At 39.5% G+C, this 15,715-nt stretch overlaps 1 protein-coding gene across 1 annotated transcript in view; it reads right to left on the bottom strand.

Moving 5' to 3' along the window:
- SLC35F1 (solute carrier family 35 member F1) overlaps positions 1-15,715 on the bottom strand; it is a 409,574-nt gene that overhangs the window by 30,524 nt on the left and 363,335 nt on the right. Inside the window, exons 5-7 of the mRNA XM_063605436.1 lie at positions 11,599-11,755; positions 9,668-9,720; positions 1,895-2,049 (exon numbers count right to left, since the gene is read on the bottom strand). Of these exons, the coding sequence (XP_063461506.1) occupies positions 1,895-2,049; positions 9,668-9,720; positions 11,599-11,755 (365 nt within the window). The remainder of the gene's footprint in view (positions 1-1,894; positions 2,050-9,667; positions 9,721-11,598; positions 11,756-15,715) is intronic.

Genomic DNA, 15,715 nt, shown 5'->3' with positions numbered 1-15,715 from the left:
TCTGGAAAATGACTGGGTGTGTGAGGAGGGGGATTTTGAAGGAAGCTGGTCTTCCCAGCACTGGTTAGGAGCAGCACGAGAGGAATATATTGTGATCTTGCTTTTTACCCTTATGAGGACCAAGGTAGCTTGGGAAGCAGCTTGTTCCATACAGATGAAACAAACTGCAAACAATAAACATTGCCTAGTCCTAGATACTTTCTTTAAGCTCTCGGTTTTGCCACTGTATTGGGCAAAAGGCTCCATATAAAATAGGAACTTGTTGGGGGAATGGAGAGATGATAGCTAGAGGGTACAAACTTTCAGTTATAAAATGAGTAAGTTCTGGAGACCTAATATACAGCATGGTGATGATAGTTAGTGGTAACCTGTACTTGAAATTTGCGAAGGAAGTAGATCTTAAATATTCTCACCACACACACACACACACACACAAACACACACACACACACACACAGAAAAAAGGTAACTATGTGAGGTGATGGATATAATTAGCTTGATTGTGGTGAACATTTCACAATGTATACATACATCCAAAAATCATGTTGTACATCTTAAATACTGTATATAGTACAATTTTTATTCCTCAGTTATACCTCAATAAAGCTGGAGGAAAAATAGGAACTTTATTCCTGTCTGCTGTCACAGCCACTTTCTCAACTTGTACCATCTCTCAGATCTGTTTCTGATCCTCCTAGCTACTAACTAGCTTCGTTTGTAACCTCTTTTTCACCCGTGTCTGCCCTTCTGCATCAGTTTCTTGGCTATGACTTTTGCTTCTCTCAGTAGTAATCCTGATTATTCACTTCAGCTGCTTTGCTGTGATCATATAAAGTACATGCTCTTTTTAGCTTATTGTTGCTCCAGGAACGTCTACACCCTGTTTCATCTGGATGAAGATGCTCTGCCCACCAAGGTGCCCCATCATCTGGCCACCCCTGAGTGCTGCGGATGGTGGTTGTAATACCACTGGTGAGGAACTTGGCTAGAAGTGGCCAGAGTAGTGTCTCTTTTCTTCTGCCTCTTCTTCTTTCAGCAATCCAAGTTTGGTCTTATCTGCTTGGACATTCCATATTTGGTCTGTTTCACACTGGGTCATAGTCCCTGTTGACTCTTGTCTTACAGGACTTGTTAAGGAATGGCAAGTGGTATCTTCTCATATGTCAATTCTAATTGATTGTTATTGGCAGCAGTGAGTGTGGTGTTAAGAGGAGTAGGATCTGACCTCAGTGTGCCATAATCAATTAGTCATGCCTCCCTAGGGCAAAGATGCGGGTAGAGTTTTGCATTCTGAGAGGCTGACATCTTTGGACTGGACAGTTTCTTCTTTTCTTCAGGGCTGATGCATTCACTGCAAGTGCCTCACATGATCTCTTCGCATTCCTTTACTCAAACCCCAATCTTTTAGTAAAAAAACTATTTCTAGTGCATTAGCATTTTCCATTCATATTTGCTATAAAAAAATCTGCAAAGCAGAAACTGCAGGAATTGTGTCTTTTCTCCAAAGAGAAAATACTCTGCCAAGGCCTTTCGCAGAATCCATTTTGCAGCTGTAGTCTGGGAATTGTACAACTCTTCCTAGGTTCGTATTGGAAAAAGAGTAGCTTCTGGGCTGAATGCTATCAGGAAAGCTGTCCCCAGTATTCAAAAGCTCTTTCCTTTATGGCTGTTTCTTATCTTTTACTATCAATTGTCCATAGTTACTGATCTCATAGGACAAAATGTCTCTGTCTTATAGCTGAAATGTGAATACCTAAATCATGGAGGTTAGCACACCCAGTTACATTACTATTCCCTACACAAAATCAGGGCATTTCACATCCAGGCATTCCTACCCATGTTCATTGTTTCCTACAAAGTATCATCTTCACAAAGGAGCACTCACTCAACTTACCTTGTAGTGGAAGAGAAACAATCCACAGAACAGGCTGTACAAGTCTGCTGTGAGCAGGGAGAGGTTGACTGAAGTGGCACTGGTTTTCTTTATGACGACTGGCATAAAGCTGTAGAGACCAAACATGCAGGCACTAAAGCCAACGTAGAGCAGTCCTGGGGGAAGAGTAAAGAGAAGGCAGCGTCAGGGCCTCCTCCAGGGCATCTTCAGCATCCACAGCAGGAAAGAAGGGGAAGAGTGCACACCACTTGTCACTCACACAAGGCAGTTTCTCTTTTCCCCTATTCACTGATGTTTATTATTGGATAACACAGTACAAAAATTAAACTAGATTAAAAAAAATTAAGTGTGAAAAATGAACTTTCTGCTTCTTATTGCATTGCTGACGTTTTACTTCTTCTGGGAAGGAGTGCCTCTTAGTGGCGATAGTCAGAACACAGAATCAAGGTTTTTGAATTCTCCCAATTGTGCTGTAATCGGCTTTTGCTACTCATCTATTTTTAAACTTTTTTTTACCTCTTAGTTTTTAATTTGAGTAATAGCAACAAAACTGCTTGCTATCATGTATTGCCCACAATGATGAATAACTACGTAGTCTTTAAAGTTGAAGAGCTTGCATGTCAAAGAGACCTGGACTTAGAATACTGAATTAGAATCTTGACTGTGTGGCCTTGGGTGGATGAATTCATTGCTGGGAATACATGATGATCTGTCAGTCTCCTCCAGATTTCTGAATTCTGTTCTTCTCTACCCAAAACACACAGAGTCCTGCCCTTCCATCACATGTCCTGGCATACTGTGAACTCTCACATGTGGGCTTTCATGACCTTAAAATACTATGTGGCCAATCTCTCATCCTCAAAAATTCTCTCTCTTTCTCTGCAATTATGCCTAGACATGGGTACTCTGTTTTGCAGGGTCCCAAGCAGGAGTTTACAGCTAAATCTATACTTTCCCCAAATGTTGATACAATGCAAATGTAAAAAAAAAAATAATGCTCTTTTCTCCACCTTGAAAGAATAAGGCATAGGATAAGCATAAGTGCTAAAATTCAGTGTCTGCCTGGGCATTACAACATAATAAAAATAACCTTTCCAAAGGAATCCTTGATTAAATGTATCTGGTGTGGGCTGTGGGCAGATTTGCTTCCTCTGACTTAGGGATTTTGGGGAGTTTGGTAGGTACCAAATATCTGGTCTTTCTGACTATGAAGACCAGGGATTCATCCAAAGATAAATTGGGTTTACCCATATGAAAAGTGCTTAAGGGCACAAATCATCATTCCATATGAAAGCCACATCAGATCTACAAAAAAATTATTCTGAACATAAGTAAGTAAACTCAGTACAACAGCCCCCTCTAGCGTGGTAGAAGTGCCCTCAGAGGAAGGGGGAACAACCACTTTCCTATTTCGGAAAGGTGAAAGTCCTACGTGTAGATTCTATCGCAGTAATATTAGTTTGGTTTTTAATTCTCTATCAGAAGCTTGAATTCCCTAAAAACGGACCGTTTTTCTGCATGTGGGTTTCATGCTACCTGTAGTGCATTTTCCTTTTAACCAAACTACTAAAAATGCAATAAGTATTACATAACTTATGACTAATACATGAAAAGACATAAAAATTAATTTGGTACTCCTTAAAGAAATCTGTGATTAACAGACTAGGGACAAGATCAATCCTCAAATTAATCCACTAAAAATAATAAAACTTGATCGGAACACAGTCTAGGCACCAGAGCCTTGTTTCCGTTTTTCTTTTGTTTTTTGAAGGTGTCACTGATTTAAATACCATGACTGGGTTAGAAAGTTCCAGAATAATACCCTTCCATCATTTTGCGTGGACTTTGACTTGTGGGCTCTGTTGGTATATTCACTCATTTATTCAACTATTATTCTCTGAGTACTAACCATGCCCTGAGCACTCTGCTGTGGGCTAGGAACAATGAAAAACAGGATAGACAAGAAGCTTAGAGTTGCTATTAATGCTATGCAGAAAGACAAGTGTTTCTTAAAGAGAATGTCAGGAGCTTGCTTTAGACAGGGTGGTGAGGTAGGGCTACTTTGTGGAGGTGGCATTTACCTCGAGTGCTGAAGGACCAAAAGGAGATTGCCAGGAGAGGAGCCAAGGAAACCTGCACATGAAAAGTTCCTGAAAGGGACAGGGCCTCAAGTGTCCCAGATGCTGACCAAGGCCACAATGGCTGAGCAGAATGAAGAGAACGGGCAGAGGAAGCTGGAAAATTGGGAAGGGAATGGATTATGCCAGACCTTGCAGGTCTCAGAAAGGAATGTGTATCTTATTCTAGTTGTACAAGGAAGCCATTGAGGAGTTTGTGGCAGCTGACTAAAAGAATCTGATCTACATTTTCAAAAGGTGATTTTGGCTACTCTGTGGAGAAGGGATTGGAAGGAGAAAAGCATGGGACCAGTTACAGAGACCAGTTAGAATGGCGGTGTCACAATCCCGGCAAGAGAGGCTGGTAGCTTGCTTGGTTTTGCTCGAAACGGCAGTGGAGAAGGGAAGTGGTCTGTGAAGACTCAAGAAGCCCTGGTGATAGACTGATGTAGGTGGTGAGGGAAAGGAGAGCATGGAGGATGCCCAGGGGTTCTGGCTAATTTAGAAACTAGGTGAACTGTGACGCCATATACTGAGATGGAGGGAGCTAAAAGAGGACCAGATTTTCAGGAGAAATAAAATGCTCCATTTTGAATGTGTTGTTTTCGACGCTTATGCATTATCCAAAAGGATCTGTCCAGTAGGGAGCTGGATATATAATTGGAGGACTCAGAGAAGTGGTGAGATTTTACAAGCCCAGTTGGTGAGCAAAGGAGAGTAGGGAAATAAATACATGGCACTTTGCTAACCAGGCTACCTTATGATGCTTCCAGCTAAAATATTCTCAACCTATTTTTAAATGTTGCAGAAATTAGAGGTAGGGGGACAGGAGTGGAATACACTATCACAATTGACAACTAGGTCAACCGATGTTTTTGCATGTGAATATACTGTTTCCCAAGCAAAGCATAGCCAGCCTAGTTAACACATGATTAAATTGAGAGTTGGAATGCAGTATCGTTGCCTTTCCTTGGCTGTTCTTAGATGGACATTAGATAGTTAATGGACATTAACAATGCCTCTGAAAGTCCAACTTGCTGTCCAGGTAGGATTTTCAATTGATCAGCATGATCATACAAATGAACTGAATTACTTTTTGACTGACAACTACAAAATGGCTGCAGTAACTACATTTATAACAGAGTATGTGTATAAACATTTCCTCTTGGAATGTTCTCTCTCTCACTAAGGATAGAATTTGGTCACTCTTGTCCTTATGCACTAAAGTGATTTAAGCTACAGAGATGGGAAATACTATTATCAGCTAATATGGATTGAGCACTCACTATGTGTCATGTACTTTATGTACAGTAATTAATCTCCACAACAGTGTAATGCTGATAACTATTGCTATCCTCTTTATACAGGTTAGGAAATAGGCTTATAGAGTCAAGAAACACAGTCCATACTGGGTTAAATAGAGGATATGTTATATGGAGTACAAGTTACAAAGGTGTTCAAATGGGTGATGGGGAAACAGGGATGGTGAGACAACCTGAAGATTAGCAATACCAGGGAGTTACTCACAACCCAAGAGCTAGGGAAATACAAGAGGGAGGCCACATTACCTGAGGTCAGAAGTTAGGGAAGCCCAGCAGGGGTAGAATCACAGAGGAGACTCAGCCACATTTAGAGGAGATCTGACCCCAAACAGAGGGACACAGAGAGAAACAATGGTTTCTTTCTTTCTCCCACCTCCAATCTCCCTCTACTGCCTCCCATTGGCCAAAACTGACTGGAATCCAGTTGACAAGGGAGGCTGGGATGTGGATTTGCATAAGCAGAGCAGAGGAAAGGGTAAAAGATGGATCTGTGAGTAAACAGGCAACAGACCAGCTTACAGGGGTTAAGTAACTTGCCCTTAGGTCACATAGGCAGCCTGACTTTAAATTCTGAGTACATAACACTCTTCTATATTGTTTAATTATTATAAAGAGAAATAAGGCTTTGAAGGAACATCCTATTTGACTCCTATCAATACCTCAGTTAATATTTTATATATAGAGAGAGAGAGAGAGAGAGAGTTACTATATATATATAAAGTATGTGTCTGTATATGCTACATATATTTGATTTCGTCTTTTTCTTTGGGATTCCAGTTGTGTTCTTTCTCTTTATTTTGAACATACCAGAGTTTTAACATATTATTTGTAATTCTTAAAAACAATAGCTAGGTTAGATGACTTCTCAGAACATATGCATTAGGTTAAGTGTATAAAGGGCACTGGGCTGGCTTTGCTCAGATATGTAATGCTCGTCAAGTCACCTCAACTCCCTAGGCCTCAGATTCAACATGGGTAAAAAGAAAGGTGTATTTTTTTTTTTTTTTTTGGGGACAGACTCTTGCTCTGTTGTCCAGGCTGGAGTGCAGTTGCGTGATCCCGACTCGCTGCAACCTCCGCCTCCTGGGTTCAAGTGATCCTCAGCCTCCTGAGTAGCTGGGACTACAGGCATGCACCACCACACCCAGGTAATTTTTGTATTTTTAGTAGAGGCAGGGTTTCACCATGTTGGCCAGGCTGGTCTTGAACCCCTGGCTTCAAGTGATCCGCCCGCCTCAGCCTCCCAAAATGCTGGGATTACAGGTGTGAGCCACTGCACCTGGCCAGGAAAGGTGTATTCTTAATTATCCTTTAGGTCTTTTCCTGCTCTGTAGTCCCATTATTCCATATTCAGGGAGAGGCCAAATCTTTCTTTTGTTTTGGCCTCCAGGAAAAATACTAAAACCAAAACCAAGACAAGCATCAACCACAACATCAAAAGTGAAGAAGGCCCCTGCATACCACAAGCCTGTGCTCACTGACCCGGCACACTTTTTCTTTTCTCTGACATTTGACTTTCACATTGATTGCACTTGTTCACACATCCTTTAGCACAGTATGACCCACAGTATGACAGTATGACCCGTGGGATAAAGGGAATGTTTAAGTTGTTTATTAGACTTATGAATGTGACTCTAACATTCCTGCTCCCCAGAAGGGTATTTTTAGCTGTATTCGATCATACGTTTTACTTGAGTTTACTGATTAGATAATCACAATCAGTCTTTCTGTTCAGTACTGTAAAACAATGGAATAAAAACAAACAACAATAACTATTATCTTCTTGCTTTTAATTGCTCTATATTTTGCAATTGGCCAGTGTTGTAGGAAAATAACAAAATCTGTTTTTAAAAGTGCTTCGGGTTAAGAAAATAGAAAACATGTATCCCAAAGGAAAAAATAGAAAACATATTTATTAACCCCAAGGAAAACAACAACAACAACCATCTTTCCACTTTGATAAAATGGCAACCACATGAGTTGTCCAAGAGATTATACGAGGTTAGATTACTAATGTGGAAAGTGGGGAGGCAGAGAAATTCATTGACAGATGCTGAGAAATGAAGACTTATTGGATTCTGGTCTCCTAAACAGAAGAATGTGAGCTTTCCATCAGGACATAGTCATCAGAGCTTGGCCTCTCGGGTGACTTCTCAAGGAGTGTGGTGTGGGTTTGAGAGGGTGCTGACCTTCCCTTGATGTCTCCCTGCCTCTGTGACCCATGAATTGCAGTGGCTGTTATGCCATCTCCCAGTTCCACAGAAAGAAAGTGCAACGTCAAGCTTAAAGTCTCCTGCCATTGTCTCCACTTCTTCCCTTTTGTCTGTATTTTGTGAGGTGAGAGAGGAAAGAATAGGACCATCTTTGTTGCTTGCCATTCATTCATTTGCTCACTTAGTAAACATTTATCCCCTGCATGCCATGTGTCTAGAACTGAGCTAACAACAGAACCTTGCAGTAGGTCAGGGCGAGATAATGAGGACCAAGGAGGCCCTGGTGTAAACACATCCCAAACGCAACCCTACAAATGCTTCAGAAAGAGGAAGATGAGTATTTGATTCCCCTTTGAGGCCATTTTTTATTGATACATAATAATTGTACATATTTATGAGGTACATGTGATAGTTTGATACATGCATGCAATGTGTAATGATCAAGTCAGGGCATTTGGGATATCCATCACCTCAACCATTGATTAATTTTTTTGTGTGTGTTGGGAACATTCTAAATCTCTTCTAGCTATTTTGAAATACACAATAAATTATTGTTAACTAAATTCACCCTACTGTGCTATGGAGGCCATTTTGGCCTCATTTCCAATCAGAAATTAAATGGATGGCTCTGTAATGTGTTCCTTTTACACTGTCCTTCATCATCTTCAACTATAGGGGACTGACGTTTTAATGGCAATATGAGAGCTCAGAATAAAACTATCTTTTGATGACTCATTTAACTAACACTGAATTATAACAGAACCTCAGTGGATATGCACATGGCATCCACATAGTTTGAGGACAAATTCTTTTTGATCATTACTATTACCATCAATATAAAATTAATTTATACTCATGGACCACTGCATGTGAAGTGCTGTCAAGCACAGGTAACATTTTGTTTTCTGGTGTTGTGGGTCAGAAAGACAAATGCTTTCTGTAACATGCAACTGGTTTCCTTTCCCTGTTGCCCTCCTCTTCTCTCTCTCCTTGCCCTGTTGATTTTCATTTAATTATATAATTCTGTAGCACAACTGGAGAGAAATTAAATGGCAGGACTCTGAGACACAAGGCTGGTCAGCCCTCGAAGTCACTAGAGAGAAACCCTAGGGAGAGTCAGGCACAATTCTGTGGCTCACAATGTGCCTTCAGAGGGAATGATGTCTGCAGTAAGTTGGCCTCATATGCTTAGGGGATGGGGACAGGTAGGTAAAGTGATGCACGGGAGTTTATGTTTTTATTGTGTTTCCTTATGGACACAGAATTTGGCTAAAGTTGTATCAAAGGTCATATAAGGGGGAGATGGCTCAAGCAGCCAGCTTCAGTGTGGGGAAGAGTCTGTAGCCCCCTCCCTGCCACTTACATTCACTCTGCACACATTTTCCATGCAATTCCATAAGCCACGTTCTGTGCTCACTGTGGAGACACCTTCTGAGGGTAGCAAATGTCAGTCCCTTTTAGGGCTTGCTGAGATTGATCATTACAGCATGTCCTAGGATCTTAAATCCTTGTCCTAAATTTCTTTGAGGAAAGTGGTTTTAGAAACAGGTGGAACCTGAGAAGTCCTGGATGACTATTAACTAGCTCAAAGCATGTCTGGTATTTTCTAAATCCATTTGGAGACCAATTAACCATTTCTTTCATGCAAACTGCTCCCTTCTGAAAGGTTTTTATGGGCTCAGAATGCCCATTACATTGTTTCCTTTCATGGCTTTTTGTTAAGTTCAGTTTTTTTCCCTTTACTAAAGTAGCACTTTTTAATGGTTACATCAGTTTAGTGTTTCTTGGCTAAGGCAAATTGCTGTCACTTATGTGCTACCACTGCCTCAGGCCAGTTTTTTTTTTCTGTTGGTGTTTAACCTAATAACACACTTCTGTGTCTCCCCTAATGGCATCTTGGCAATGAAAACGGGCAGAAGCTCAATTAGGAAACACTATGAATAATACAATTTAGTCTCTCAGAGTGTGCAGGATTTCCTGAAATGACAAAGGGATTTCATTTTCCCTTGTCCCCTACCACTCTAAATCCCCTCCTTGTTTGTGCTCCACCCGACCCACATCATTCTTCAAACACATTTCTCAGGTTATAAAAAGAGCATCGTATGTGAGCCAACTCCTTACCTATTTGCCAGTCCCAGGGCACCTTCAACAGTTCCTTATGCTCCATTATAGCTCTGCAAATTCAAAGGAAATGAACCTGATGAGCAAGATTAGAATGCACTCTACTTTCTTTCTTTCTTTTTTTCCCCCCACTTATCAGATGTATACAAATAATGAAGCAACCAGATGAATTTCAGAAAGAATTTTGGGTCATGCAGAAGCAAGTCTAATTAGGCAGAGTGCAGTTTATCCCTGAAGAACCCGGTCGGTGTGTGAGGGTGTGCCACGGGGCCCTGGGGCGCTCAACCCTTCCTGCTCTTCTCACCCAAACAGTCTGCCTGCAGCCTTTGTTTCTGTTTGACAGATACTTTCTGAAAAGCAAATGGTGAGGTTCAGAAAATGTCTGTGCTTGCAGGTGTAATCAATTTTCTGATTGAGTGTTTTCTAGGGCAATGGTTCTCAAAGTTAAATGTACATGACAGCCAACTGGAGAGTGCGTTAAAATACACTGTTTCCTGGTCCCAACCCTAGGGATTCTGATTCAGAGATCCGGTGAGATCCATGGATGTGCATTTCTGGCAAGTTCTCATGTGATGTCAGTGCTGCTGCTCAGAGGACCATATTTTGAGAACCTCTCATCTAGAAGAGAATGGGGAGGTGGCGTTGGTATCACTCCACCAGCATTACTTTGATTCCAGTGAGCCCTCAATATATCCCACTTGCCAAGGACACCCTAGTGCCACTTCCATTATATTGGCGGCATTGTCCCCCAAAGGGAACACTCAACTCTAATAGACTGTAACTGAAGCAAATGAGCACTAGATCTCTGAACATATTTTTTGGACTCAAGAATAATAACCCGTAAAAGAAGCCATCTATCTACAAAATGTTGGCTATGAATAGTTGAACTAGGTAATTCCTTTTCCTTTCACAAAGCTGAAGCACAAAATTTAGGAGCTTTAAAATGCCATCACTTTCAAAATGGACCCCAGATAAATCCTTCTCAGACTGTGCCTTGTTTGCTGTGAAGTTTTTCACCAGTATCTCAAGACACCAAAATTTGGAGGATTGTTGAAAACAGCCTATTTGTAAAACCTGTTTAAGGTGATGCCAAAATATCTTCCATAAATAATTTCAGACACTGAACCCATGCAATTAGAAAGTGCTTGCTTTGTAGAAAGAGATTGGTGAAATCAGAATTACCTGTTTGTAGAAAGGGATTCAGTAAAATTTGACTGGAGGTTATACTATCATTCTTTATGTCTTTCATGAAGCTAAAATATTGGTCTTTACTGGTGGAAAATTGCTTTGAGTGAAACTTATTCTCATAACAAATTCTGAGGCAATAGTCAGGGATGACTTATACGTTCCAGTTGTAGAATTATTGCAAAACTGGTGCTTTTGACTTTGTGATGCTTAGTGAATGTCTGTATTATATCTTCACCTTTTTAAGGAAAATAGAAATGCTAAATTCTAAGAGATAAATTTGAAATATGGTCCACTCTTGCAAATCCACGGGCAGTAAAATCACACATTTATAAAAGGGTAATTTTATACTATAAGTTTTCTATTGGTGGTTGTCACTAGTAGACAGAATGTTCCTTTTTGGAAATGCATTGAATTGGGGCATTTATGCTTAGTTTTTCTACTTCTCTAAGTAATAACCCACTCATGGATTTCAGAGAATCAATCCTAATGCTTTTAATGCTTTCCTGCAAATTATTTACAATGTTTTATAAACATTAAGTGTTTTGTAAAAATTTATATTAAACTTGTTTAATTTGGAGGTAATTTACTAATAAAGATATTGAGTTGGCAGATTACATGAGTCCTTTGTACAGGAAGCTGGTGTCTGGATTCCAGCCTTGATTTTTACATCCCAAGAACAAAAATTGTAAGAATAAGTCTTGACAGTCCCTCTACTATCTATATTTCTTGTTATTTTTACTCACAATTGAATTCCACTGAAAAATGCTCCAAAGAGACCAATCATTCCCAGGAATTCCACTCGGCTCAGAGTTCGGATGATGTATTCTTCCCAGACGTTAGAAATACCATAGAGTGTGGCTCCTCCTAAGACCAGAAGGTCCCCTACCAGCTTATTTTCCCCTAGGAACCAACCAAACAAACAAACAGAGGGAGCATCATTAAAACTTTCTTAACAAGAATCTGGCATCGGCAAATTGAGCTTCCCTTGCCTATTCTATTTTGACATTTTTATAGAAGTCATGCAATTTCCAACTGAGATTTAGTAAAGTTTATCTGTGCTCTAGACACGTTCTGATATAAAAAGTTTGCCTATGTTGACACAATTAGAAGTCTTCTCTAAGAAAGAGATCAGTCTTCCAGATCACACCCTCTCTACAAAGCCCACTATCTTCTGTCCAGGTATCAGATTTTCACTTATCAGATTTATACAAATATGAAGTGGCACGATCTTGGCTCACTGCAACCTCCATCTCCCAAGTTCTAAGGGATTCTCCTGCCTCAGCCTCCAGAATAGCTGAGATTATAGGCACCTGCCACCATACCTGGCTAATGTCTATGAATATATGCTAATACAAGCACAAGTTATATTGGTTTCAGGACATTTTCCAGCAGTTTAGTGAACATGGTATAGAACAAACAGAAGCAGTATACATTTCCACCCTCTGCTATTCAGGGAGGGAAGCTATAACAGAAGCCGTCAAGATTGCACTTTGACCATGGGCAAAATGTGTAACTGTTAGAAAATGAGAGTGAAAGGATTTATGGGTTGAAATTTTCAACTCCCCTGAGGTAAGTAACATAAGAGTGTAAATATATGTAATTCACTATCACATTAATATTTTTTCATTAAAAATTCTTTTTGTTTTAAACTCAATTTTGGGCTGGGCGTGGTGGCACACGCCTGTAATCCTAGCATTTTGGGAGGCTGAGGCGGGTGGATCACCTGACATCAGGAGTTCGAGACCAGCCTGGCCAATATGGCAAAACCTTGTCTCAACTAAAACTACAAAAATTAGCCAGATGTGGTGGCGGGTGCCTGTAATCCCAGCTACTTGGGAGGCTGAGGCAGAAGAATCCCTCAGAACCCGGGAGGTGGAGGTTTCAGTGAGCCGAGATCATGCCACTTCACTCCAGCCTGGGGGAAGCGTGACATTCTGTCTCAAATAAATAAATAAATAAATAAAAACTCAATTTTGGTTGATTTAAAACAAAATAAATGCTTTACCCAGGTATTTCCTAGAATTGGGCAAACTTCCCACTCCAGGAAGTATGGAGCCAGGGAAGGAGGAGAGTAGAAATAAGCAGCTAGAGTGGCCTCACTAGTGGGCTCTGTACCCAAGTGGTCTCTGGCTCTGTCCTGCATAAGTCAGCAGTGCAGGAGCTCAGCTGACCTGCAGCTCTGGGGCAGTGGAAGTTGAGGATGGAAAGGGTGCTTACTCCAGCATGATTCTAAGGAAAGGACTCATGATAGCTTAGCCCTGGATTCCCCGATGAGCCTGGGTTCTCACTGTTCAGTGGGGAGCACTGAGTGTTTTTAGGTAGTGGCTTCACATAAAAGAATCTGGGCATCAAAGAATCAGTGGCTTCACATCAAAGAATCTGTGGTTACCTTGGAAGATTCTATCTCTAAATGGTGCCACTTTTTCTAAGGCAACTTCTTTTTCCTGTCAAGGATTGGAGATAGAGGGGAAGAGATCCTGAAGGCAGCATTGTGCTGGAGTCATCCTCCAGAGAACGGAGCTGAGAATGGGATTTTGTGAGAGCTGGAAGTTCTCTTTGGGTTCATGGGGAGTTAGGCATCACTGCCCAGGAGATGAGCTGAGAATCTGATGAGGCCCTAATGAGAAACCAGACTTGGTGAGAGGTCCCTGGGCAGATCTTTTAGGAAAATTAAGGTTGTTGTGACAGAATGTGAAATCTTTGGCAACCTGATTAATCTTTTTTATGTGTCAACTATAAAACAATGACAAACTTTTAATTTTAAGTAGTTCCTCTGAAGAATGACCCATAAAATAGAATGTATCTATAACTAAAATTGTAAAATTATAATGAACACGATCCAGTCTCTTCACTCAGAAGACATTTTAGAATCTTGTGATGACATGGGGTCATTATTATGAATATCAATTATTGTTGTACTAGTGAAGTGTGGAAGTGCTGCATAATATAACTCTTGGTTAATAAATTTAATGTTATAGAATGAATTGAAGAAAGCTAAATCATAATGAAATATTTTAATAGAAATTAGGGAAGCATCAATCTACCTTTTAAAAGTCCTAAAAAGAGGACACACTGTTTCAGTGAATAGTCTCACCAATATTTTTCAAACGCCACACTGTTATGGCCTCTTCTGTTAACTAGCCTTTGACTGTAGGAAATATACTCATCAGTACTTTGAGTTTTCACCAATTCAGTAATAATTATTGATCATCACAACACAATTTTGTGTAACCACAAGTTCACAAGTATTTTCTAAGTTATCACTAACAAAAAGATTAAATATTATTTATTATAATTTGCTGATAATTATATTTGTCAGTTTTTAAGTCATTTGAAAGTAGGTACCTATACATATAACATACATTAAAATTTAGTTAATTAAACATAATTAAATTAACCAGAACATAATTTTATCCAATTATATTATATAATGAAGTGTTTGATATAATAAAAAGTGTAGGTACTAAGACTAATATTTTGTGCCTAAAATTTGTATCTAGTTATTTCCAGGTGGAAAAATTATTATCTACATTTTCTCATTTTTTGTAGGTCTAAATTTCTATGCTAAAAAATGGTATATATATATATATATACACACACACACATATATATTTTTTAATCCAGGGAGAATATGTTTTAATGAGATTTATTCAATCAACCCTTTACTATAAAATTTTATTTCCTCTGTTAAGAAGTTTGCTTAGCTAAAGCTGTTTTTTCTTACCTATTAAAATAAGCAGCAGAAAAAAAATTTGTATCTAGTTAACTGGAAATTATAACATATTGCATTAATAACATATAAAATATTAACATAGTTTATGCACAGCTAATGCAGTAGATGCCTGACACGGTGATAGCAATTTTTGCACAATGTTCATGGTGAAAGTTATGCTAGAACATCTGTCATTTATGTATGTATAAAACCACAATACGTGATAATGATTTACAAATTTTGGGTAAATGGACATGTTTAAAATTATGAAGTGTCTACCCAAACCGATAGTTCTCTCCCTCCTCTGAATTTCACAGCATTGGTATCTGTCTATGGCACCCACCATACTCCACTCCTTGTCTGTTACTTGTTAACTTGTGTATCTCATCTCCCCGCAGCCAACTGTTCTCTTACAAATCATGGTTGAAGGGCAGGGACTGTGGCTCACTCAGCTGTATATTCTGTGTGGTCTCCAGCATGAATCCTGCAGCATTATACATTCTCAATAAAAGGCTACATGAATTGAGCTGACTGAACAAGTCTTAATACATCCTATGGTAAATGTTTTCAGTGAGAACAGCTTTCAATGTATTGGTAGAGTTGGGTCTGATCACATCTCTATCACTTACTACCTGTGTAATACTGGGAAAACTACAGAGTCTTTCTGAACTTCAGTTTCCTTATCTTAAAATTAGGTTACTGTGAGAATAAAATAAAATATGACATGTAAAATGCTTAGCATTGCATCTGACACTTAGTAAGTGTTCACTAAATGGTAGTTTAAAAAAGTGAATAAATTATTTCCTGAAGCACCTGTCTCTTTGGGTTGGGCATTTCTCATTTTGGATTGCTCCTTGATTCCAATCAACCTAGTCATAATTGCTTTGCAAAAACTGGCTTTCCTTATCCGATTTTTGTTTAAGTACTAGAAACATCATGTTTGGAGACATGTTTGTGTATGCGTGGTGGTGGGAGGAAAAAGGAAGGCTATTTGAAATCATGACTTACTACTAGGACAAGAAATAAATGGTGAGTTATATTATTCTAGAGTGTTGAAAGACTATTAGTGCAGTTCCTGAAAATGTATCCATCCCATTGAATACATCTGCCTCTCAAATAGGGGGAACCAACTATCTTGTTTTCCTGGG

The sequence above is a fragment of the Pan paniscus genome, chromosome 5 (genome assembly GCF_029289425.2).
Source record: "Pan paniscus chromosome 5, NHGRI_mPanPan1-v2.0_pri, whole genome shotgun sequence".
NCBI classification, from domain to species: Eukaryota; Metazoa; Chordata; class Mammalia; order Primates; family Hominidae; genus Pan; species Pan paniscus.
This window is presented reverse-complemented; position numbering and strand designations above follow the sequence as displayed.